Raw genomic sequence first — 27,027 nt, 5'->3', positions numbered from 1 at the left:
ACTACGTTAGCTTTCTCAGCTAAGTATGTGATTTTAGGGTCAAAGTCTAGTAAGGTGGTTTTCCACCTAGCAATTCTGCCATGTAGGTCTTTAGAGTTAAAGAGGTAGACTAGGGGTTGGTGGTCTGTAAAGATATTTATCTTGTATCCTAGTATAAGGTATTTGAAATGTTTTAAACCCCATATCAATGCAAGTCCTTCTTTGTGCGTATGCAATGGGGTGCTCTTTCCCGTTTTCATCCTTTTGTTGTAGAACTGCGCCTATTCCTTTAGAGGAGGCGTCGGTGTAAAGAAGGAATTCTTTCTTCATGTCAGGAAAGGCTAGGACAGGAGCTGTGGTAAAAGCATGTTTAAGGGTGTCGAAGCTTGTCTGTTCCGCTTCAGACCATTCGAATGTCTCGCCTTTTCTTGTGAATTTGGTGAGAGGGGATGCTATGTGTGCAAAATTTTGTATGAAGTGTCTATAGGATAAGGCTAGTCCTAGGAAACTTCTTGTTTCATCTGCGTTTCTGGGTGTTGGGAAATTTGCAATGGCATTTATTTTGTCCGTGGTGGTATGGATGCCTTGGGCGTCTACCTTATGGCCTAGGAAGGTGAGTTCCGTCTGTAGGAATTTGCACTTTCCTAGTTGGATTTTTAATCCCGTGTTTTTTAGTCTTTTTAGGATAATCTCTAGTATATGGAGGTGGTCAGTTTGTGTGGGGGTATAGATGATGAGGTCGTCTAAGTAGACGAATAATGAGATTCCTATCATATCGCTGAAAATACGATTCATTAATCTCTGTTGGGTTGAGGGGGCATTCTTAAGGCCAAAGGGCATGCGCTCGAACTGGAAATGTCCTTTATCTGTGGAGAATGCAGTTACGGGTTTTGATTCATCTGTCAGTTCCACTTGCCAGAAGGCTGACTTAAGGTCAATTGTGGAAAATACAGAATTCTCGTTTCCTATAGATTGCAAGACATCTTGCATGGCAGGTAGTGGGTGTGGGTCAGATTGGGTTAGGTGATTGATTTTCCTAAAATCTACAACAGGGCGTAGAGTTCCGTCTTTCTTAGGGACTAGGAAGAGGGGACTATTCCAAGGGGAATCTGAGTGAGAAATTACACCTTGGTGTAACATATCATGCACACTGTTGTTTACTTGTGTTTTCCTACTGTGAGGTATGCGGTAAGCGGGGGTGTATGAGGGGGTGGTGTTGGGGGGGGATTTGGATGTGGTGTTTAGTTATATCACATTTGCCTAGAGGTTCGCCTTCTAAGGCGATAGGCGATCTATTCCTTTGGAGGAGGTTGGCTGATGTTATTTGGTTGGGGTGGATGGGGGTGAGGTTTTCTGTTTGTCCTACAGTGTTGATGTGTTGTGGGAGTGGTTCTTGGATTGGGGAATTATGGAGGTGGACTGAACAAATGTTTGTGTTCTTTCTGATTTTGCGGTGTTGGTCGGAGAGATTTTTTAACATAGCTAGGGTGTGTTTATTTTCTGACACTAAATCCCATGAAGGTTCGAGGGATATGTTGTTAACTCTTGACGTGTCTGGGTCAATTATGACATCCTGATGTTCGATTGCCCCGGGTATATATAGTGGGACTGTTATTGAATGTCTAGGGGGTATGATGACTGTGTTAGACATCAGTGCCTTTGAGGTGACATAAGGTGGTGGACGGAATGAGTAGCTCTTAGTTGGAGTGGGGTTATTTAAGCCAGATAGACATGAAAGAGGTTGTGTGTCTGGATCAGGTGTTTCAGGAATTTTGGAGTTGTCATTTTCATCTCGGAAGGAGATTTTGTTGGTATCTAAGTTGATGATGGACTTCCAGTCTCGTAGGGACTTAAAACCTATTATACCTTGGTGGTCGAGACTCCATTCATCTGCTAAGTGGAAGGATGTGAGGCCTACCTGGGATTTGTTAATTTCTATATCTAAGTCTATCCTATCATGGAGTGATATGGTACTTCCTTCTATCAGTAGGCCTTCTGTGTTGGAGTACTGGATTTGGGGTGGGTCATTAAGTGATTCGTAGAGAGCTCTAGGGATGAGGTTCAGGTTTGTGCCTGTATCAACCATCATGTCAACACTGATTTGATCTAGTGTTACCTTTAGAGTGATATAGTTGTGGGGTGGGTCGGACGTTCCTATGGTGGTCTGGTGCGTGAGGCTGGTACACGTTCCCCCAATCGGTGTTGGGTTGTGTGTTGAGTTTGACGTTCTGTGGGAGTACGGTGTTTGTTGTGATGCCGTAACTGGTCTGTTTGTTCTCTGATGAGGATGTGGTTGTGATCTTTGTTGAGAGCACTCCTCGTTGGAGTGAGTTGTGGTTTTGTGTAGGTTGCAGTATTTACTTAGCCGTGTTGGTCTTGATATGTTGAGTGGTGTGGGGGGTGCGTGGGTGATTGTTTTGTTGTTGGGCTCTACATTGGGAATCTGTGTGGGAGGTAGTTCCATGAACTGAGCAAGGGGTAGTGCGGTGTTGTGTCTGTGGTTGTTGGTGTTGCTGTGCTCTACATTGGGCATCTGTGTGTGTCGTTGTTCCATGAACCGAGCAAGGGGTAGTGCGGTTTTGTGCTTGTATTTGTTGTTTTTGTATGCAGTCTCTGGTGTTGTGAGTTGTTGAAAGATGGTAGGAACACCAGGTTGATTGTTGTGCTGTATTGGAGCTAGGGGCCTGGTGTGACTGAAGGCTATTTAGTCTAGCATAATGGTGCTGGTCGGAGAGGGAAATGTTGCAAGCGTTGGTGATCTTTAAAATATAATTATAAGCTAATGGGTTTCTGGTGTTTAAATCCCTTATAGCTGCTTCTTTTTTACACTTTGGTGGGAGTTCGGAAAGATAAAGGCCTATCTCTAGTAATGTGTATAGGTTTTCTAATGTCATTGCTTTTTTTCCTGAGATGTCTGTGAAGGTCCAAGGGCTTTAGTTTTCTAGATTTTCCCTAATTTCTTTTATTGCATTGGCAACATTGTCTTTGATGTTAGTCTGTTTTTGAGTTCTAGTGTTGTTTAGAAATGTGAGGAGAAAGTTAATGTTGTTTGTTTGTTTGTTCTGAAAGACATTAAACAGATGGGATTTGTATTCATTGTATGTGATTCCACCAGCAATAAGGTTATCAAGCATTCGAGCCGTGGATCTATGCTCATCTGAGGCTTGTATATTCTGGCCGCATAGATTTATCTTTTCTGGGTTAGAGTAGTTAGGATTTTTAGAGAAAAAAAGGTCACATGCCGTTAGGAAGTCAGTGATGGAGAGTCCGCTAGTTTGAGAGAAGGTGGGGATTTCGGTTAGAGGGGAGATAGTTTGGTAGTTATTGACTATTGTAGGTTGGTATTGGGATGTATGTGGGTTGGTTGGCAGTTGGGTTGGGTGGGGATGTTGTGATGGGAGTTGTGGGTGAGGATGTTGCGATGGATTTGGGGCAGGGTTAGGTGTTGGGTAGGGGTCGGAGGTGAAGGATCTTTGACTTGACGGTTGGTTTGGAGAAGGGCAGGCTAAGTTCTCGTATGCATGGGTTGTGGGGTTTGGGGGTTGTTGTTGGGGGTCTACATAAGGGGCAACTTGGAGTTGTGGTGAGGTGTGGGGGAGGGGGTTGAGGGGTAAGAGTGGTTGGTTTGAGTCATGCAGTTCTTCGTGGAATGGGTCATATTCTAAGTGTGGGTTGTCAACGTTATTCTCGGGAATAATTGTAGAATCTACTTTAGGTGTGGAATAATCGGTGTCACTGGGGAGTTTCTTTTCTTTCGAGGGAGAAAGGAATGTTTCAATTAAAGTCTTGACCTTGGATCTCGTTCCTGAAGCCATGTTAGTGTCTAACTAGGGATGCATGCATTACCTAAGAGATAGTGTGTTATAGTTAGATAAGAGGAGAGATATAAGTCATCAATGGGTAATATTTAGAATATTATAATAAAAATGTGTATAATGCAAACAAGAATCACTTAACTGATAAAAAGCATATCAAAATGGCACAATGTATGTAAAATAGGGTAATAATAATGTCATAAAATTGTAAATATGCATAAAAGGGTAATATGAGAGTTCTTGCAGGTACAATATATATAACAAGGTAATAGTGAAATCTAAAAGAAATTATTGCATGCACAAATATATGTTAAGTTATAAGTTGGCAAAATACATATAGGGGGTAATTATAATTTGCATTTGTAAGGTATGGTAATGTTGAATACAGTTACATAAGTTTTATATTAATTTAGAGCAATTGCTGCAAGTACCTAACGTATGAACAATATAGTATTATTAAATTTATATATGTATAAGGCACTGGTTATGTTGTGAGTAATTTCATATAGTTTATATTATATAGCACTGTTGCCTTAGTGACGTAAAAATCGTAATCTTTCTTGGAAGAGTTCAGTTTGTTGGTAGGACACTCAAAAATTGTAAGTGTAGACAGCTGTGTAGTTACCGTTAGGTGGGGCTGTCGCTGTCTGTAGATCGGTTTGTCTTGACGTACGATGATTTGGAAGGTTTCACTTTGCTGGTAGGTTATTTGGATGATATGTGCGTTGATTGGCGGGCAATTACCTCCAGGTGAGGCTGCTTGTGGTTAGGTACATCTAGACGTATGAAGTCTAGGTGTATGGTGCTCACATGGAATGGGAGAGAAAAGCGAGTATCAGGGGGATTTAAGGGGTAGACGAGAATTATCAATATAATAAAATGGTATGAAGAGTGGACAGGAATTACAATATTTACCTGTATAAGGTTTTAGGTAGGTTGGAGTCGGTTGCGACGATTGCCCGGAATTGTGCACTGTGTGTTATGGTGTTTGAATGGTGATAGAATCATGGAGCTTAAATGGTGATTGAATCACGGAGCTTGAATGGTGATAAAGAGGTTCGTAGACTGCGGTTTGTTCCGTCCGAATGGTAGGAGTGGTTGTTTGTAAGTTGATTGTAGCTGAATAGAATGGACAGGTTTCAAGGTACTGGTCTCTTCTATAGTTGACACTAGTCTCTTCGGAGGAGATGGGTTGCGGTGTCGCTGCCAACAAATGTAGCGGAGTATATGCAATCCTGTCACCGATGGGTATTACATCAGGAATTCACTCTTTTCAGATTTTTTTCTTTTATTAATAAAGTTCAACACAGTTCTGTAGACAATTGGTCACTAGGGCACGTCACACACCGACCTGCTGCTGGACCCGTGCACTCCGGTTTTGTCCTCCGGAAATGCTGAGTCTGCTGAATTTTGAGGTGCTCTCAGTCACCTTGTCAAGATTTTTAGTAAGGCTGTTTGGCCCTTTACAAGTTTGTTCTTGGTTCATAATTACTACCTATATCCCATTCTACAATACATAATATATCCAGGGGGGAAGGGTTGATTACTATTGTGTTGCCGTGTGTTATTCCGAATTGGCGATTGACTGCATTTATGGTGTGCGTTCGTGTGTCTGTGTGTGAGTCCGCTTCCGTGCGCTGAGCTAAATTGCTGATTCGGCTGTCGCCGCTCTCTCGACTGGAGCGGATGTCTGGTGCCACGATGTCTGGGTGATTGTGACATTGCCGGCATGGTGTATGGGAATGTGGTGATGTGGTTAATGTGGTGTATACAGGAGATGTGATATTGTAGCTTGTGTTTGAAAGGTGTATTCCTTTAGATACTTACATAAATGAGATTGAAGAAATATCTCGTAAGTATATTGTGGCAAAATGCACTGGGGGATGTTTTGTTACTTAATTATTGAGTTCGATATGGTGTTTGGTATTCTATTTCTGTAATTCGTAGTATGTGTTCATTTGTTTGTATTAGCTGTTGGTTGATATGTATTGTTATTTTTGGTAAATCTAGTGGATTAGATAATTTGTTGTATATCTATTACTTTACATCTTATGAATGTAGATATTTTGTCTGGCTGGTCATGAAGGAAGTGGAGGAGGATGGAAGGCAGCAAGTAGGTTAAGCGGGTCCGTGCTCAACCGTTGCGAAGTTCCTGGGCTGGCTGGTCATGAAGGGGGTGGAGGGAGTTGGAGGCCAGGTTCCCGTCCGGCTCCTGAATTAATTATAAAAAGGGGGGGATCAGTGGGAGTCTATGGTTTATACCCACGATGACTGGTGACGTTAGCCGGGGACGGCGGATGTGAGGTATGAGATAAAAGAGATAGAGACACCGAGATGGGGAAAGGTCACGAGGCACCGCACATGCGTATCATAAGGTAAACAACGAGAAACGGGGATTTGTCGTCTGGGAATAGACCGCAGCAGTAACGGTCACACGCGTGGGCGGTCAGGGGTACTCGGATAAAGTTCTACTCGAGAGTGCATTACATAAGAACTTAAGAATGAAAGAATGCAAGAGGCAATAAAACCGACAGTAGGTAGTTCCATGTCCATTACCACCTATCATCCCCAACCATAAAGATATTTAGCCTTCTCTTAAAACAACCGATAGCTTCAGCGTTCACTAAATGATTACCAAGGCTCTACCTTTATGTTTGAAACGCAAAGTTTACAACCCATATATACTGCCAGCAATAATCTACGGATGTGAGACTTGGAAACTGACGAAGGCGATGGAGACAAAGCTACGAAGTGCAAAGAGAAGAATGGAGAGATCAGTGGTAAAAATGTCGCTGAGGGACCGAAAGAGAGCAAGTTGGCTGAGACAGCAGACTGGAGGAAAGATATAGTGGAGACAGTAAAAGAGAGGAAATGGAATTGGACACGTAAGTTATTGCGAACGAATGATGAGCGATAGAGAAAGCGTGTTACTGAGTGGACGCCGCGAGATGGAAAGTGTGCATGAATAAGGCTGGACAGACAGTAGGGAGACGAGATAGAAAAGTTTCCAGAAGTGACGTGGGAGAAGTTGGCGCAGTCGTCTGAGTCTTGGAATGCTATGAAAGAGACTTTTGTTCAGCAGTGGACTCAGGATGGCTGATACATATATCAAGGGCTTTTTTTCCCTCACATGGGAAGTAGACCAGTCAAAGGCGCGTATCTATTCCGACTCATTTCACTCTCATCCACCACCATTTCCTCCCTCTCATCTTAGCTCCTCATGGATGATGGGTCACCCCTGTATCCTGCACACTCCCCTGGGTTAGAAGCAATACAGCAAGACACAGTATATCCACAGCAAGGCCGCTTCACTTAATCGGCGACCCTCCCTTTCCGTCCCCTCATACAGAAAAAGAGAAGACGGGGAGAAATCCTTTCGGGCTATATCAAAATATTATTCACACATAAGCACCCCCCTACCCCGCCTCTCCCTTGCATAACATTATCCTCTATACACAGCCACTCTCCACTCATCCCTATCTCCTGCCCTCTCCCTCTCTTGCTCAACAGACATTCTCCTCTTGTTCAACGCCCCATTCACCTCATCCATCTATCTCATCATTGGTCGTCCTCTCAAGTTTACTACATCGACCTCTGTCTTCCACATCTCTTTTACTAACCTTTCTTCACTTATTCTTTCCATGTGTCCAAACCATCCCAATATTCTTTCATCAGCTCTATCTGTCATCTCCTTTTCCACTCCCGCTCTCCTCCTCATCTCCTAGTTTCTCACTCTATCCAACCTAGTAACCCTTACCATATTTCTCAAGCATTTCATCTCAAACCCATTCAAACTCTTCCTCTTTGCCTATCTTATATTCAAAGTTTCTGTCCTATACAATGCCATCGGCACAATCACCCTTTCACACAAGCTCCATTTTGCATCCATTCCCAGATAATTTCTCATGACACTCTTTAATCCCCCAAAGCATTTACTTGGTTTTCGCAATCTACAATTTACCTCCATCTCCACTCCTTCCTTCTTGTCAAATACGACCCCAAGTATCTAAAGCTCTCCACTTCCTCCAGCCTCTCTCCTTTAAGACTTACTTCCACCTCACTGCTATCCTCTCCCCTTGTAGTTCTCATCACCTTGATTTTAGACACATTTACCATCAACTTTCTCCTACCACATACGTTCCCAAACTCCTTCACTATTTCCTTCAATCCCCTCTCTGACCCGGCCATAAGCACCGTGTCGTTACCAAACAGCAACTGGCTCACCTCTCACTTTTCTAAATTTTCTTTAACCATCTCCAGTCCCCTGCCCATTACCTTCGTATTTACCTCTCGCACTACTCCATCCATGTACACATTGAACCGCAATGACATATCCCTGACGCAGTCCCACCTCCACCTCAAACCACGTGCTCTCTCCATTTCTAATTCTAACACAGGATCTACTACTCTTGTAAAAACTCTTGACTGCTCTTGACAGTTTGCTTTACCCCATACATCAGCAATACCTTCTACAGTGCCTTCCTGTCTACCTTGTCGCAAGCCTCTTCTAAATCCATAAAGGCCCAAAAAACATCCTTAATTTTTCCTAAAGGTTTCTCACATATCTGCCTTAGTACAAAAATTGGATCCACGCAACACCTACTTTTCCTAAATCCACACTGTTCCTTACCTACTACTCCTTCTGTTCCTCTCCTAATCTTCTCAATCAAAACCTTCCCTTAAGCTTTCCCAACTACACTCAACAAACTGATCCCTTCGCATGACACCCATCTACCCCAGGTGCTTTGCTTGATCTCGTCATTTTCAAAACTACTTGTATTTCATCTTTTCTTATTTCTCCTCCATTTTCTTCACTCATCACCGTCATTTTCTTAGCGCCTCCCACTGCTACCACTTCCTCCCTATCCTCTTCCACATTTAGTCGCTTCCTAAAATACTTTGCCCATCTTCCCCTTACCGCCTCTTCTTCCGTTATCACCTCTCCATCTACACCTTTTACCCTTTCTTCTCTACTTGATTCGATCACCTTTCCTTTCTTAACTTCCTTCTAAAACATATAATTACTTTTAGATTTTTGTCAAACTCCTCCCCATTTTACACCTGCCCTCATTTTTTTACCTTTATCTTATGCTTTGCTTCCCTTCTTTTTTCTTTTTTTTTTTTTGTGCCTCTCATATGTTTCTCTCGCCCTACTGTACTTTGCAACCAGCCCGTGAATATCCGCTTCTTCTCTTCTACAACCTTCTTCTTCATCATCTCACCACTCACTACCCTTCCTTCTATTTCCTCATGTCCTCCTTGTTCCATACACTATCTTTGCACATCTTGTTCTTCCCTCCTTGAAACATCCCCATTCCTCCTCCACTCCTACCTCTAATCTATTGTTCACCACCTCCCACACTTCTCTCAGCTTCCCCTTGTACTCCTGATCCCTTTCTCATATAAACAGTTTAATCTGAGCACCTCACCTTCTGCCCTTTTTCTCTTTTTCCATCTACCCTCCACTCTCAGCTTACCTTCCACCAAAAAGTTACCTAATATTCCCCTACTCTCTCCCCTAAGAACATGGATATCCAAAATTCTTCTTAGTCTTCTCCTGGATACCACCACATATTCCATTAAAACCCTATCTACCACCCTTCCATCCATCACCCTCTCCCATGTGTACTTATCCTTGACTTTTTTCCTAAACACTGAGTTTGCTATCATCAACTTTCTTTCGAAACATATCTCCGCCATTAACTCTCCACTACGATTTTTACCTGGCACTCTACACTTTCCAACCACTCCGTCTATTAGTTTGTCCACTACTCTAGCACGATTTTCCAATACCATTACATTGACATTTTTCCCAAAACTCTCTATGCACTCATTAAAATTCACCCAAAAAACCTTCCCCCTCCTCAGTACCAGTCCCATATGCACTTACAAAGACCCACATCTCTCTTCCCAGTTTCATCTTCATCTACATTAACCTTGTAAAAACCTCCTTCCACTCCACTATACGCTTACATATTTCTTCATTTACTAGTATAACCACCCCTTCCCTCCGTCCTCTCCTCACTCCCGATGCCCTCCCTACTACACTTCCAAACTGAAAATCACCCCTCCCTTTCAACTTAGTTTCACTCAGTGCCAACACATCCATCTTTCTTCTCACAAACGTACTGCCTATCTTTTCCTTAATACTCTCATCTCTACCACACTCACGCACATCAAAAGACCCAAACCTTAGGGTCTGTTTGGAAAAATTCCAGACCCTTTCCTGTTTTGACTTTTCGAAGGAATGTAGCCCTTAGGGCTACTGAAAGCAGGATGCCTAGTCCCGTCCTCCATCCCGTTTTTCACGACCTGAGTGGGTAAATTTGGTGGTAGTATTCTTACTTTCCCTAACACCCGGGGGGGGGGGGGGTAGGCGAAAATGGAAATGTATATTCATAGAAGTGGTACAGAATAATGTTGAGTAGGGGGGCAGCCTAACGAAGAGACAGTCGCAGTATGATAAAGTAATTTCTCTAAGAGTAGATATTTCCTCTTACACAGACAAAATGATACGTGCCTCTGATCCGTAGGGACGCCCCATATAAACCCTGTAGTATCAGCTGCATACCACTGAGCAGATTTTTGCCGTACAATAACATGCAGCCACCCCAGACGAGTTATGTAGATAAGTAAATTTAATAGATATGAATATGTAAATACGTAGGAAAATAGATAAATAAATTAATATAAATAAAAGTAAAGAAATTATACGTTTCAGACGGACTGTAAAGGAGAGTGCAAGCCAGGGCAGTTCGCTTGCATGAGCGGCAGCTGCGTCGCCGCGTCCAGCATCTGCGATGGTTTCTGGAATTGCCACGACGGAACGGACGAAGTAAGTGATGGACGATTCAGCTGTTGCTTACCTACTCAGGTGTATTCATAATTCTTCTCATGAATCAGTAGAGCAAATCATTGGCCTGTTATCAGGCAATAGCTAAACTATGAATTTATCTATTTACCTATTATTTATTTATTTTATCAACTGTTTTTATTTATTTATCTTATTATTTATTTTCGCCTGAGCGGAGTTGGTTGGCACCTCCGGTTTCGTTTTAGCGGGATGTAACGTCAAATTTGCAACGGTTATTTTCAGGTGTGATAAACAGTTAGACATATGTAACCACATTGGTGTAGTGGCATTTTTATAGGTGCCGCAGCTATGCTGTGCATGGAAAAATTCCTTTCCTGTCCTGAGTCTATGTTCGTCGCACGATTAACTATTTCATGCTTACCCTTCCTAAATACCATTAATTATATTTATAAGTATATATATAATAGAGAAAAACAACAATCATGTGCTTATGAGTTTAAAAGATAAACGACTTAATCTGTGCTTGCCAAGCACCAGTGAGAAGCTTCATAGTAGGATCATGTGTGAAAGTTTTCGTTGGTCAGAAGCAATTCGTGTTCTGTGGTGACGAAGCCATGATATAGCATACGGCTCAGGATTCCATTGTACTAGAAGAGGTTCATGTAGTTTAACGAACATTAGTGTTGATACATGATTTATGAGAATTCTTGACTCTTAAAAACGAAGGCATACAACCTTATTAAAGTAACAGTGATGCAGTACTAATAATTTCCATGACGACCAACTATCAATCACCCACAATTGAGCCATCACCCCTCATTCTCTTTCCCTTCCCTCGACCCCAATGACCCATCGTTCATTTGTAGAGGTGGCGGAATGGAGATCCGGCGCGATCCGGCAGCACATCACCACTGGTTATTTTCGATGTTCATGAACTAATAATTTCATTTTCATTTCTATATTCGTGCATACAAAGAAATATAAATAAAAACGGATAAAGAAAAAACGAACAAATAAACAAATCAACGAAATAAGAAAATTCGCAACATTAACAGAACTCCTACCAGGTCTGCCAACCATTTTGTCAGTCTGATATCATACTTTGCAACTTCCAAATCCTGTCCCTAAAATTAATAAAAATTGGCTGATATTAAGTTAAAATAAAACATATGGGAAACGTGAAGAAGCTAATCTGTCCGCAATAATGAACCATTAGTACTGCACACACACACACACACACACACACACACACACACACACACACACACACACACACACACACACACACACACACACACACACACCGCAAAGTCCAGGAAGTACCTTCTTGTATTTATAGGGAGGGGGAGTGCTCGTGGAATAGTGGGGAAGTGATAAGGAAAGAGAAGGGAAGGGATATTGAGGGAAATGAAAGGAAATGAGGAAGAGGGGGATTTGGACCAAACGGCGAACCAATGGTGACGATGATTTCAGTGAGGACGGGATCAACAAAAATGTAAAAATTAGAAATATTGATAAGAACAGAACAGTGGAAGATGATGATAATAACTTCCAGGGATTTAAAGAGGGTGGGGGGGATACCAACCTCCCCCGATTAACAAGACTGGAAGACTTGAAAAAGTGACCGAGCAATTTGAAAGTAGGTTTGATAGACTTTCAAAAATGGCTGACAGAGTTGAAAGATTGGAAGCACTAGAGAAGGCAAACAAAAACTTAACTAAAGAAATAGAAGAACTAAAAAGACAGTTAAAAAAAGTAAGAGAGGAGAATAAAGAATTAAAGAGGAATAATAAAGAAAACAAAGAGGCTATAGCTAAAGAAGCTAAGGGTTGGAAGACAATTCAAGAAAACAGTAAAGTTGCATTTACTGACAACTATATGCCAGTCTCTCTAACAAGTACAATTTAATATGTTTCTATTCAAGGCTAATAGATATAATACAAGAAAGAGATGGGTGGGCTGATTGTGCATTTCTAGACCTAAAAAAAGCTTTTGACAAAGTACCACATAAAATGTTGCTTAAGAAATTAGAAACTGAAGGAGGAATACAGGGCAAACTGCTTAAATGGATGGAAGACTTTTTACAAGAAAGGAAAATGAGAGTAGTGATAAGAGACAAACACTCAAAATGGGATGAAGTAACAAGCGGTGTTCCACAAGGAACTGTTCTGGCCCCAATAATCTTCGCTATATATATTACTGATATGGATGAAGGAATTGAAAGCTATATGAGCTTCTTTGCAGATGATGCAAAACTATTGAAAAAAGTGAACACGGAAGATTGTGAGTCACTACAGAGTGATCTAAATAAAGTACGGGAATGGAGTAGGAAGTGGGAAATGGAGTTCAATACAAAGAAGTGTAGTATAATGGAATTTGGAAAAAGTAAAAACAGAATAACAGGATCATACAAATTGGGAGAAGAAGGAATAAAAAAAGTAGAAAATGAGAAGGACCTGGGAGTCATTGTTATGAATAATATGTCACCTGAGAAACATATAAATAAGATTTTTGGAGAAACCTATAATTTAATAAGAACAATCAAAGTTGCATTTACAGTACATACCTGGATGGAGAAATGGTGAAGAAAACTCTAATCACCCTGATAAGACCAAGATTGGAATACGCAGCAACGATATGGTCACCAAGTACAAAAAAATGTATAAAAAAAAACTTGAAAGAATACAAAGAGCAATTACAAAATTGGCACCTACACTCTCAAAACTATCATATGAAGAGAGACTAGCAAAAATTGAACTACAGACACTAGAGCAAAGAAGAGAGAGAGGAGATTTGATAGTTATTTACAGAATCATGAAAGGCATAGAAATTACTGATAGAGAGAATCTGATAAAATGGGATGACAGAAATACAAGAGGACATGGAAAGAAAATAAAAAAAGACAGCTATAGAAGAGACCTGAAAAAGAACAGCTTTCTTCACAGAGTAATAGACAGTTGGAACTAATTAGATGAGAAAGTGGTGTGTGCAAAAACAATACATGAATTTAAAAATAGTTTAGATAAAACGAGATATGAAGACGGGACATCACGAGCATAGCTCCCCTTCCCGTAAAATACAACTAGGTAAATACAACTAGGTACAACTAGGTAAATACATACACACAAAACGCCTGCACATTGGTCTCTTTTGTGTTAATTTTATTCTGTTTCACCCAAATCCACCCAACAGCGGAACTGCTCATTGCCAACGGGGTGTAGCAAGGAGCAGTGGCGGTGTAAAGATGGTACCTGCATCCCAACAGCTGAGCGTTGCGACATGGTCAAACACTGTCCAGACTCTTCGGATGAAGTAAGGTGGAGGTATTTTCATGAATCTCCCTTTCTCTCTCTCTCTTGCTCACATTCTGGGCGTAAATGTGACGTCACACCATGCCTTTCTCGCTTGCATGTCAGTTGCTTTTTCTACTTCGCTTGAGTAAAAATCACTTCGGTTGCGATCTTTTGTTTTTCAAATTTCCAAATGTCAAACGACTCTGGAGTCATATAGTGAGAAGCTGAATAACGAACTAACCTACAATGCGAATATTGGACACATTGTTGAGGTGTCCTTACTGAAGTCTAGAACATTGTAACCGAAGTTGTTTCAAACCGAAGTAGCAAAGGCAAACAGCATGCTAGCCTGGTGTGTCGCCATCTTTATCTTTCCCCTCCCTGACCTCCCTTCAATTCTTCACGAAATGAATAAATAAACTAATTAATAACTCAATACTTCTGTTGCATTTTAGCTTTACTCTTACACTAGTAGGAACTCAAATTACCTTAGCGAGTTAATATATTTTCCAAAAATAGTGTCTATTCCTGCTCCATTATCCATACTGCCACGTAAGACTTAACGATCCAGAATGTGTAGGTACAAGTTTTACATTGCTTACTTGTTGGGTTTGATATATCCTTTGATTACTTAGACATAAACATAACATTTGATTTATTGCTTTTAGGTGAGATATGTGTGCAAGTCTATATGGCCATTCACAACTCCAAACGGTTTGTCAAACAAGTGTTTAAAGTGATGTTTGACTGTGTGAATGAGGTGTTTGATTGACAACCAAATACCCCCATTCACACGGTCAAACAACCCTTCAAACAATTGTTTGACAAACCGTTTGACCGTGTACATGGCCCTTTAGATTTACTTCGCATAACTCATTTTTTCCCCTGACTCCTCCAGAAGGACTGCGTGGGGCCGTGTTCCTCGAAGGAGTGGCGATGTGAGGATGGCAGCAGGTGTATCAAGCCGCAGAGGCGTTGTGACGGAACTTTCGACTGTGTGGACGGGTCTGATGAGGTACGTGATCCCAGTAGACAGGTCTGCGCTACATCCAACACGATACAATTGAGCCTCGGATAACAAACAAGTTTTGAGAGCAGTTTTTGTCTCTGTTAACGAACGATATTTCGGGTTACGAACATGTACACACCTGTACAGGCACACACAATCCCCAAGGATAAGTAGTGCTAGGGCGCATTTGACTCTTACTTATTTCGGATTAAAGGAGTCACACAACGGTTTAAGTTCGTTATCCGACGGTCAACTGGACGACCATCCGTTTACTAGTACTCTTCAACGTGATATTATGTATGTAGAATGTCATATTCTGATTAGGGCACGTGACACTGTATGTGAGCAACAATAGCTCGTACTGGCTTAGAAAAAATACTTCTTTGTCGCGGCTAGTGCCGCTTAAATTGTTTTTATCGGCTTAAGAAACCTGCACAGCGAAGCTATAGCGGTAATCCCCTACCACACTCCTGGCCAAATGGCCACTTCCGGAAGGGAGTGTGTGGTTGGACATTCCGCATAAATCATCGGAAATTTAAAATTCCCGGCTCTGTGCAGGTGGCGCAAGCGTCTACAACCCCACCTCCCCCTCCCTATCCCCTCCCTTCTTACTCGGCTGCACGGATTGAGCCGTCACTTCAATGAGAAATGAAGGCTTCGCCTGTGGGAGGAGGGAGGGACCCTAAATCTGTGCAGGTTTCTTAAGCCGATAAAAACAATTTAAGCGGCACTAGCCGCGACAAAGAAGTATTATCGGCTGAGAAGAAACCTGCACAGCGAAGCTATGCATGAGACGAGGATAGGTGGGAGGAGAAGGTGAAGCCCAAATTGTAGTCAAGGACAGGGCTCAAGCCGTTATTACGCGTGTCTCGTATGGGAGACTATTCATCTTATCATTCAGTAGAGGGGAGACAAAAAGCATCAAGTACTTATATCGATATCAATATCAATATCAATATATATATTCATTTATTTGTTTATTTTTTATAAAAATAATATTGTACAATTTACATAGTGCATAAATTCTATGTAGAATATTGTATCTTGCTCAGCGGTTCCTGGGCCTTCCCCTACCCCTCGGTCGCCCTTTGCCCCCCCTTCTTTTGCGAAGAGAGGGGTGGAGCCGTTCCCATGGCGACACATGGGACAGGGGTGATCGAGTGGTAGAGATACCGTGTCCTGAAGGAAGTTGCTGATGCCCAGCCCCCGAGGTCCTGCACCCGTTCCACAGAGTGGGTGCGGAGAAACGCCAGCGATGCCGCGAGGCCTCTGATGTTGTGGGCGTGGGGGGCATGGCCCGGGTCGGCCTTCTCTATAACGCGGCAAAGTAGACGCGTCAGGGACCTCGGGGTTAGGGGGTTCCGAGATTTCGAATTGTAGAAGAGATGATCCTCGGACACCCCTTCCGTGCGTTCCACGTAGTCTTTAAACGCACGGACCGGGCACAGCGGGTGTGGGTTTCCTTCCTCCAGTAAGGATGGTATTCTGATAGGGCCAATCATGTCGTCCGCCTGCTCATTCTTGGCTAGGAATGTAGGTGATGGAGCGAGAGTTAGGGCAGAGCAGTCCTCCTCCAGTTTGGAGAAGGACTGGTGGCGGGTGATCGCCGCCAGCTGTGACGCCCTGTAACCCGTAGCCAGGGCGAGCAGAAAGACGGCACGTTGAAGGAAGTGTTCCTCCTCCATGATGGTCCCTTCGAACGTCAGGTACTGCAGAACACGATGCAAGGACCAGGCTAGGACCGGCTGACGTCTCTGCTCTCTCGAGGCGTGGGTTGGGAGGGTTGTTGGATCTGGATGACGGTCGGGACCGTAGCGAAGACGCGGTCTGTCGCTTCCTGGTCGAACAGACCACGGGAAAGGGGAGCTGCTCTCACCACGCCCCGGCGAGCTATCTCCGGGGCCGACCGCGCTGCAGACTGACGAGCTGCCAAACGAGCCGCGGTGAAGGCCCTCGCTGCTGGGGGTAGGGCTGATGACGCCATGTTGGCTGTACCCTCTGCCACGGTAGAGAGTGCCGCCAGGGTGTCTCTGCATACAGAAAACACGCGAATCAAATTAGTAGGGCGAGAAGGATCCCAATCCCCGGAGGGTGTAATAAAGTCACATCGCTCAATTGTAGAACGTATAACATATGCGAGGCCGAGGTCGTTTCCGAACGACCTCGTCCTCGGGCGCTAGTCAAGAGGCTCCGTCCTGGGTGAAGACGCTACCTGAGCGTCTCTCGCCAGGACAGGTCTGGACCCTCTGTATAGATTGAAATATCCCACTCACCTCAATTCTTCCCGCGGGAAGTCCTCAAAGCTCGTGGCGAGCGTCGTCAGCCAGTTCCTCATCATCGCGATTGCCGTGACGGTCGAGATGGTAGAGGCAAGGTCTTGTCTGGTCGAGGCCTCCGTCGTCAGCAACTTAGCCTCCGGTTCACTAAGTTGATGGGGGAGGGCGGGGTCCCTGCCCGAGTGCCATAAGCAATCGCGCAGGCCCTCCGGCGCGAAGGGTGGTGGCAGGACGACGGGGAATGATGAAGGGATATGCCGTCGAGGAGGAACCGTCTTGGGTTGGTCTTGGGCCCGCTCGAAGAGAGCAGGGATGTCTAAGGCCTTCTCCCCTTTCTCCTGCGGGAACCAGGCGTTTGGGGAGAGTGCTACCGCCGGTGAGTCCCTCGACCTGTCGACAAACATATGCCCATCAGGGTTTAAACGAGGGTTCTCCAGGAGAGAACCTAATGCGTCCAGAGTGTTAGAGGTGGAAATCCTGGAGGGCGTGGAGGCCGGGGCGGAGAGGGGTCGAATCTTATATAGAACCTTAGCCCCCTCCGCGTCGTTGGCCCACTTTAGGATAACGTCATCTCTCCTCCTCCAGCCCTCCGGTAGCGAGTAGTCGGGAGACCAGGCCACTAGCTTGTGATCTTCTCCAAACGAGTACTCCCAGGACCGGGGAAGGTCACACCATGAGAAGGGGCGGAACTCAAAAGAGTCCGTCATGGTAGGAGGATAAGGTAAAGAAGAACTGTAGTGGTCCTCCACCCCGTCCAACCCGACGGACGTCTGATTGGGGGGTTCCTCCTGAGAGGGGCCTTCTAGTCCTATACCTGTCGCCGGCACGGAGGGGCGGAGGGAAGGACCAGGAGGGAGAGTGGGAGGGGGGGCTAGAGCCGTAGGTTCAATAGGAGGTTGCTCTGGAGAGGGGTGCGTTATGATTTGCGCGGCCTGAAAGGCCGGATAATGTGATAGGGCCGATTCAAGGACGGGGCCTATCAGGGACGGAAGGAGGGCAGCCACTTGGGCAGCCAGAGTTCCCTCTCCCCTCGTTTCGTCCTCCGGCTCCCTGCCCTTGTGGGATTTACGGTGAGGAAAAGGAGAGCGAGGAAGGGAGGGTGAGTTGGGGGGGAGAGGCTGTGGAGGGTGGGGACAAGCTGAGCGTCCTGGACCTCGGTGAGGCAGACCTCTTTTTCGAGCGAGATTTCCTGCCGGGTTCACGTGAGTGAACTAGGGAGGAAGACGAGTTCGTGGGGGTGCTTGACAAAGCAAGCCGTAAGGGTTTTAAGGACCCTTGATGGTCGGATGTATGGGGCTGCCGAGAGGCCTGAGGACGCTCGGGGACACCATACTCCGCAACATCAGACTCGTCCCCTTGTACTCCGAGAGGCCCAGGTTGTCCACCAACGGAAGTCTCGGAGACATAGGGAGACGGATGGCGAGGGCGAACGAGGCCCAATTCCACGCCTAACGCCGGATCCGCCCACACCAGGGGGGGGGGTCGTCAGCGGATTTCAATTTCCGAGCTCTGCGCCATGCCTCCCGAAGGAGTTCGAGGGCGGCTAGCTTGGAACGGGTTTTGGGAGGAGCAGCACGAATCTCCTCAACCCGCGCTTTGCACACAACGCAGGCTAGGGGGTTAAAGCCAGCTTGTGAGAAACAAGGGGCATGGCGGGAGCAGAGGTCGTGGTGGCCGTCTGACGAGATCCTGGCTGTGCAGCCGGATTCCACACACAAGCGTTTGGTCTGAAAATAGAATAATGATAATCATAGACGGGGTGTCCCAAAGGTGTCTGGACACAACACCGAAGGGGAAAAACTGCAGGAGAACAGGTAGGGCTCCCTACGAGAACACAAGAGCACGAGCAGGAACCAGACTTACCGGCATGAAAAGAAGGTAGGTTGTTGAGTGACCGACTCGTCTGGTTCCGCGATGCTAAGTGACGGCTCAATCCGTGCAGCCGAGTAAGAAGGGAGGGGATAGGGAGGGGGAGGTGGGGTTGTAGACGCTTGCGCCACCTGCACAGAGCCGGGAATTTTAAATTTCCGATGATTTATGCGGAATGTCCAACCACACACTCCCTTCCGGAAGTGGCCATTTGGCCAGGAGTGTGGTAGGGGATTACCGCTATAGCTTCGCTGTGCAGGTTTCTTCTCAGCCGATAATTCTTTCGTTCACGAAAACTAAATCAATCGCTTATATGACTGCTAAGGCTGAAAAACACTTTACAAAACCTATCTCAATATCTATTTGACTGACCTTAGATTCGGACACCGAGCTAAGCGAATCAAAATGTGCATGAAATATATTGCATTTGGGTTAACGCACAGTCAGTTTTTTGTTCCTTTAAGATACTGGGATATATATATATATATATATAAATATATATATATATATATATATATATATATATATATATATATATATATATATATATATATGTATGTATGTATGTATATATATATATGGAAAAAGAGAGTCACGGGTCTCGTTCCGAGTTTATTCCTGACCAGTTTCGCTCGTAGCTTCTTCAGAGGAATGATACTCTGGGAATAAAGCTGGCAGTATACATAGTTGGTTGACTCCGCGTTCCCTCTTTGTGGGGGTCCGTTGGAGTTTACAATTGAGTGAGGTGTTGTTCTATAATGTACAATTCATAATTTTGTGAGTATGATATGACTTGTGTGAAACCAGAAAACCATGGTGTGAAATGTACCTTAAACTAAAAAGAAACAGAAATCATTTGTGGGAATAGAGTGGCTGAGGTGTCCTGACCGGTTACGCTCGATGTCATATTTTATGATGATGTGAGATGTCACATTTAACGATAATAGTGTGAGAAAAAATATTAACAGAATAACATACTAAACATTCAAGTGATACAAAATAAGTGATACAAATATGACATCTCGTCACATTCTAGGACACCTCAGCCACTCTATTCCCACACATACAACTGTAATTCATTCCATCCATCTTTTGTTCATATTTAACTTGCATCACTTATTTTGTATCTCTTGAATGTTTAATATGTTATTCTGTTATACCTTTTTCAACTTGTCACAATGTTTCAATATATATATATATATATATATATATATATATATATATATATATATATATATATATGTATATATATATGTATATATATACATATATATATATATATATATATATACATACATACATACATACATACACAAAACATATTCTTAGGTGTACATTTTAAACCCACTATCGGAGAAATAATATCATTACAGGAGATCCGTATATTTCGACTACTATCTGTAGTCCTCTTCAGCAGAAAAGTTACAAGAAGATAGAGTACAGGTATAAATTAGGTAGTAAGGATTACAGAAAAGGGGACGGGGAAAAGTTGGTGGGGGGGGGGACTCATATTACAAGCTCTTGATGTGGTTGGGTCAAGGATGGACAATTTGTGGTATTTTGTCCGACCGCTCTTGACATTAATTCATTGACTGCTATCCTCATAATGCAATCTGGGGGCCACTGATCTTTTGAGATATTGAAGTTAGGAAAATGCTTTATCAAGGAAGATTCTACAATTTTCCCACGAAAGCTACAGTGGAATTTGAATATAATAGCGGCATTATCCCAATCCATTCTGTGGTCTTCTTGGCTGGCATGAAGGAACACGGTGGAGTTGACTTGTCCATATTTAAAGGAGGTTTTGTGTTCCTTTATTTTTGTGAACAAATCCCTACCAGTTTGGCCCAAATAGACGTCATCACAGTCTTTGCAAGGCAATTTACATACACCGAAATTGTGGTCTACATTATTCCTCCGATGTACATTTACAATCTTTCTGAAAATACTATTTGGGAAATTGTACATAATTTTAATTTGATTGTTAGATAGTAGTTTTGAGACCGAGTTAATGGATTCATTATATGGTAATATGATGCTACTGTTACTCCACTTGAGCTTCTCACTAGAGTTGTTGGATTTATAATTATTACATTGTGTAAGGTGTTCTTCAAAAACCATTCCGGATAACCTACATTTGACAGTCGTTTGTTAATTAATTCAAATTAATTAAAAAAAAAAATGTGGACTACAAATCCTAAGGACTCTTAGATATAGGTCCGATGCAACACTATAGTTGATGTTATCCGGATGGTGGCTAAAAAAAAAAAGTAGGTAATTTCCTGTGTGAGTAGGCTTTCTATACACAAAAGGACAACTGGTCTGGGTCTCTTATAACCAAAATGTCCAGAAATGGGATCCTACCTCTTTCTTCCCATTTCACTTTAAAATTTCCTTGCTAAATTGTTTAATTTCGCAAAGAATTCATCAAAAGAGTCCCACTTCTCATCCCATATGCATAGTGTGGAAATATCATCATCATACATAAATCAAAACATGTCAGGTGGCTTATCTCGGGTAATAATGTACATTCAAAATATTCCATGTATAGATTAGCTAACACGGGTGAAATGTTAGAACCCATGCTGCAGCCATATCTTTATCTAAAGTAAGAATTAGTGAAAGTAAAGGCATTAGTATTAATACATAAGCGAGTCATTCTAATAATTTTTGAAACTGAAAGTGGGAGTTTGTGATGATATTGGTGCATTTTGGTTTCCAACATTTTCCTAACTTCAATACCTCAAAAGGTCAGTGGCCTTCAGATTGCATCACATGGATAGCAGTTGATAAATTATTATCAAGAGCGGTCGGACAAAATACCACAAATTGTCCATTCTTGACCCAACCACATCAAGGTTGAGTGAGTGTAGGACAGTTGCTCACCGGAAAGTGACAAATACGACATTTGCTCACCAAAAGATTATTTTTTACTTTTCTTGAACTTAATAACAAGCAACATACAGGATTTTTTTTTTTTTTATATATTGAAGTTTATTACAGCATTAGACTGGATTTGTAAACCACAAAGGACAATAAATCCACTTCAGTACTGCACCAGTTGTAAAACTGTAATCACTATATATTGATGGAAGGAATTGGTATTGAACTTTATAATGAATTAAAAACTAAAACATGAAAGTTTATATATTGTGTACTATTGCTGTAATAAACTTCAATATAACCAAAAAAAACTGTATATTTGCTGTAATAATCTTCAATATAACTAAAAAATCCTGTATATTATGTTAAGTTTATATATTGTTTGTGTATTGCTGTAATAAACTTCAATATAACTAAAAAAAAAAAACTGTATATTTGTTATTAAGTTCAAGAAAAGTAAAAAATAATCCTTTGGTAAGCAAATGTCCTATGTGTTACTTGTTCGGTGAGCAACTGTCCGGTGAGCAATTGTCCGATGAGCAACTGTCCGGTGAACAACTGTCCGTACCCAAACCCGAGTACCCCCGCTTTTTCCCGTCCCCTTTTCAGCACTCCTCACTACCTCATTTATATCTGTACTCTATCTTCTTGTAACCTTTCTGCTGAAGTGGACAACAGATAGTAGTCGAGATATACGGATCTCCTGTACTTCTGATATTATTTCTCCGATAGTGGGTTTAAAGTGCACATTCACAAATATATTATAACATTACAGTTTCCCATATTCTTGAGTGTTCTACGTTGATTCTGTTCTCTCTTCTTCACACACATATGAAAATCTTTGTATTTTCATTTATCTATTTATATACTTATATTTTTTCAGAAAGGCTGCATTTCCGAGTGCGAAGGCGATGACTTCCTTTGCCGAGATGGCTCGAAGTGTGTGTCGAAGGACAATATGTGCGACACCAGAGCCGATTGCCCCGATGCTTCAGATGAAGTATGTACCCCTTATCGGCTGAAAGAAACCTGCACAGCGAAGCTATAGCAATAATCCCATACCACACTCCTGGTCATATGGCCATTTCCCGAAGGTTGAGTGTGGTTTGAATTTTCCGCCAAAATCATCGGAAATTTAAAATTCCCGGCTCTGTGCAGGCATGCGCATTGTCGACCCCACCTCCCCCTCCCTATCCCCTCCCTTCTTACCCGGCTAGCTCGAGCCGGGCGTCGCGTCACTTAGATCGCGGAAACGGGACCGAGTGGTTAACTCGCTGCCCACATGGGAGCAGGCGGTCCCGTTTCCTGCTGGTTAATCGTCTGTTAGTTTTATCGCTTTCCGCTTGGCTGCTGGTTTGTCTCATTCTTCGACTTTGATTTTATACGAGCACAATCCGTCCCCGTCTTCGAGCCGTCCCTGGTAAACAACCCGGGTCCTCTCGGAGGACAGGGGACGTGTCTTATGGTACGGAGTGTGGCGCCCCCCAGGGTCATCAGGCCTCTCGGCAGCGCCATACCTCTGACCATCATCGGTCCTCTATTGCCTCACGGTTTGTATCAGGCCCTAGGCGTAGACTTTGACCATATACGATCGCAATACGTCCCCGTCTCCAGGCCGTCCGTGGTAAGAACCCGGGCCTCTTTGAAGACGGGGGGGACGTGTCTTATGGTACGGAGTGTGGCGCCCCCCAGGGTCATCAGGCCTCTCGGCAGCGCCATACCTCTGACCATCATCGGTCCTCTATTGCCTCACGGTTTGTATCAGGCCCTAGGCGTAGACTTTGACCATATACGATCGCAATACGTCCCCGTCTCCAGGCCGTCCGTGGTAAGAACCCGGGCCTCTTTGAAGACAGGGGGGCGTGTCTTATGGTACGGAGGGTGGCGCCCCCCAGGGTCATCAGGCCTCTCGGCAGCGCCATACCTCTGACCATCATCGGTCCTCTATTGCCTCACGGTTTGTATCAGGCCCTAGGCGTAGACTTTGACCATATACGATCGCAATACGTCCCCGTCTCCAGGCCGTCCGTGGTAAGAACCCGGGCCTCTTTGAAGACAGGGGGACGTGTCTTATGGTACGGAGTGTGGCGCCCCCCAGGGTCATCAGGCCTCTCGGCAGCCCCAAACCTCCGGTCATCAATGGTCCTCTAACAGCCTCATAGCTTGCTTCGTCAGGCCCTAGGCGTAGACTTTGACCTTATACGATCGTAATCCGTTCCCCATACGTCTTCGGGTCGTCCGCGGTAAGAACCCGGGCCTCTCGGAAGAGAGGGGGACGTGTCCTATGGTACGGAGGGGGTGCCCCCGAGGGTCATCAGGCCTCTCGGCAGCCCCATACATCCGACCAATAATGGTCCTCTAACGCCTTAATGGCTCCCTTTGTGAGGCCCTAGGCGTAGACTTTGACCTTTTCCACTCGTAATCCGTTCCCCATACGTCTTCGAGTCGTACGTGGTAAGAATCCGGGCCTCTCGGAGGACAAGGGGACGTGTCCTATGATACGGAGGGTGACGCCCCGAGGGTCATCAGGCCTCGGCAGCCCCATACCTTCGACCAATAATGGTCCTTTAACGCCTTATAACTTTCTTTGTCAGGCCCTAGGCGTAGACTTTGACCTTTTCCACTCGTACTCCGTTCCCCATACGTCCTCAAGTCGTCCGTGGTAAGAACCCGGGCCTCTTGGAGGACAAGGGGACGTGTCTTATGATACGGAGGGTGGCTCCCCGAGGATCATCAGGCCTCGGCAGCCCCATACCTCCGATCTTCAATGGTCTTCTAACGCCTCACGGCACCACCATGTTAAAATTAATTTCGACGCTCACTGTGACTTAGGTCGAAATGACCATGACTTTTCCTATTCAACTTAAGCTAATCTATAGTCATGATGGTCGAGAATTTTACCATGTTAAAATTGATTTCGACGCTCACTGTGACTTAGGTCGAAATGACCATGACTTTTCCTATTCAACTTAAGCTAATCTGTAGTCATGATGGTCAAGAATTTTACCATGTTAAACTAATTCAACGCCCACTGTGACTCAGGTCGACATGAACATGACTTTTCCTATTCAACTTAATTTAATCTACAGTCATGATGGTCGAGAATTTTACCATGTTAAAATTAATTTCGACGCTCACTGTGACTTAGGTCGAAATTACCATGACTTTTCCTATTCAACTTAAGCTAATCTGTAGTCATGATGGTCAATAATTTTACCATGTTAAACTAATTCAACGCCCACTGTGACTCAGGTCAACATGAACATGACTTTTCCTATTCAACTTAATTTAATCTACAGTCATGATGGTCGAGAATTTTACCATGTTAAAATTAATTTCGACGCTCACTGTGACTTAGGTCGAAATGAACATGACTTTTCCTATTCAACTTAATTTAATCTACAGTCATGATGGTCCAGAATTTTACCATGTCAAAATTTATTTCAACGCTCACTGTGACTCAGTGATGTCACGGTATGATAAGATGACGTCATTGTGATAAATTGACGTCACCATGTAGTCCTATGACGTCAATTTGTGTCCCTGTGACGTCACGAGACGATCCTATGGCGCCATGATCAATCCGGTGACGTCACAGTATAATCACATGATGTCACTAGGTATTAAACATATAGAAGTCCGCTTGTGGGTGATGAGACGTCACAAATTGCCATAGCACACTATTGGATGAAGACGCTCGCCACGGGCTTCGAGAACTTCCCGCGGGAAGACTTGGGGTGAGCTGGATACATACCGAGGGTCCAGGCCCGTCTTCGTGGGAGACGCTCAGGGAACGTCTTCACCCAGGACGAAGCCTCTTGACTAACGCCCACGGACGAGGTCGCTCGGAAACGAACTTGGCCTCGCATACTCCCTTTCGGTTTCTCGCTTACCCCGAGGATCTTCACGAAACTAGTGAGTGTGGTAGGCGTACGTTGGACGGAAGCAAGCGTCTCCACACTCATGTTCCTAGACGGCTAGTTGATGCATTTGCCCACCGGGGAGGGTGCATCGGCCGACATCTCAGTGGCTCTGAGTGTGTTGGCGGACGTGGAGTTCGGGGTGGACTGGGACGGGTCTGCCCTTGCTCCCACACAGAGACTTTATTGGCTCGGGATTGAGTGGGACACAGTCAGCGTCCTTCGGGTGCTCCCCTGCGCCAAAAGAGCGTGCTTCTCTCACACGTCCTCCCTCCTTCGGTGGCGGGGGGGGGGGGTGCCTCAACTTCGCGACCCCGGCCCTTCCACTGAGCCGCTTGGGGCGCCGACGGCTGGTACGGGAGGTCGACAGGAGCATACTGCTTCTCCCGCGTGACCTGCCCGGGCCGATACCCTCAGCACTCCACAGGTTGTTGCGTCCCTGGCTTCGGTCGGGGGCCCTACGCCGGTCGCTCTATCCAGGTTTCAAGATATCTACGTAGTGTAGCAACTACGCCCACAAGTGTTCGAGTCGTTCTCCCTCCGCTACGGCACCCCAGAGGTGGACCTGTTTGCCTCCCCAAACACGACCGAGGAGTGGGGAGGGGCCAGGAACCGTTGAACAGGATACAAATTTCGTATAATTTACGCATTGTGTGAACAGTGCAATGTTGTGCATGTCACATTCTTCGGCGTGGGTACTAGACGTTTCTGTCTCCCCTCTACTGAGTGATAAAATGAATAAGTCTCCCATAGGAAAGACACACGTAATAACGGTTTGATTCAGGCTTCACCTCTCCTCCCACCTGTCCTCGTCTCATGCATAGCTTCGCTGTGCAGGTTTCTTTCAGCCGATAATATTTCTTTGTCGCGGCTCGTGCCGCTTAAATTCTTCTTATCGGCTTAAGAAACCTGCACAGATTTAGGGTCCCTCCCTCCTCCCACAGGCGAAGCCTTCATTTCTCATTGAAGTGACGCGACGCCCGGCTCGAGCTAGCCGGGTAAGAAGGGAGGGGATAGGGAGGGGGAGGTGGGGTCGACAATGCGCATGCCTGCACAGAGCCGGGAATTTTAAATTTCCGATGATTTTGGCGGAAAATTCAAACCACACTCAACCTTCGGGAAATGGCCATATGACCAGGAGTGTGGTATGGGATTATCGCTATAGCTTC

The 27,027-nt window shown here is 44.3% G+C and overlaps 2 protein-coding genes across 3 annotated transcripts in view; one reads left to right on the top strand and one right to left on the bottom strand.

Moving 5' to 3' along the window:
* The window catches only part of LOC143028569 (uncharacterized), a 131,507-nt gene that overhangs the window by 57,668 nt on the left and 46,812 nt on the right, over positions 1 to 27,027 (top strand). For both annotated transcript variants that reach the window (XM_076190873.1, XM_076190872.1), the window contains exons 15-18: positions 10,516 to 10,629; positions 13,801 to 13,920; positions 14,800 to 14,916; positions 22,822 to 22,938. In XM_076190873.1, coding sequence (XP_076046988.1) covers positions 10,516 to 10,629; positions 13,801 to 13,920; positions 14,800 to 14,916; positions 22,822 to 22,938 — 468 coding nt within the window. The remainder of the gene's footprint in view (positions 1 to 10,515; positions 10,630 to 13,800; positions 13,921 to 14,799; positions 14,917 to 22,821; positions 22,939 to 27,027) is intronic.
* LOC143027950 (uncharacterized) lies at positions 16,646 to 17,903 on the bottom strand. Its single transcript, XM_076189595.1, has 2 exons — positions 17,184 to 17,903; positions 16,646 to 16,940 (listed from the first exon to the last, which is right to left on the bottom strand). Exons 1-2 carry the CDS (start codon positions 17,891 to 17,893, stop codon positions 16,646 to 16,648), a joined length of 1,005 nt encoding a protein of 334 aa, XP_076045710.1. The 5' UTR covers positions 17,894 to 17,903.

Source organism: Oratosquilla oratoria, chromosome 9 (assembly GCF_046742065.1).
Source record: "Oratosquilla oratoria isolate Oo_2021 chromosome 9, ASM4674206v1, whole genome shotgun sequence".
Lineage (NCBI taxonomy): Eukaryota > Metazoa > Arthropoda > Malacostraca > Stomatopoda > Squillidae > Oratosquilla > Oratosquilla oratoria.
The sequence above is the reverse complement of the archived record's forward strand: the minus strand, read 5'-3'. Positions and strand labels throughout refer to the sequence as shown.

Bases quoted from the DNA above. Each gene is read 5' to 3' on its own strand.
- LOC143027950 (XM_076189595.1), bottom strand. From the start codon at position 17,893: ATGACGGACTCTTTTGAGTTCCGCCCCTTCTCATGGTGTGACCTTCCC. The intron at 16,941-17,183 runs GTGAGTGGGATA...TTCTGTATGCAG, and splicing joins TTCCCGCGGGAAGAATTGAG to AGACACCCTGGCGGCACTCT.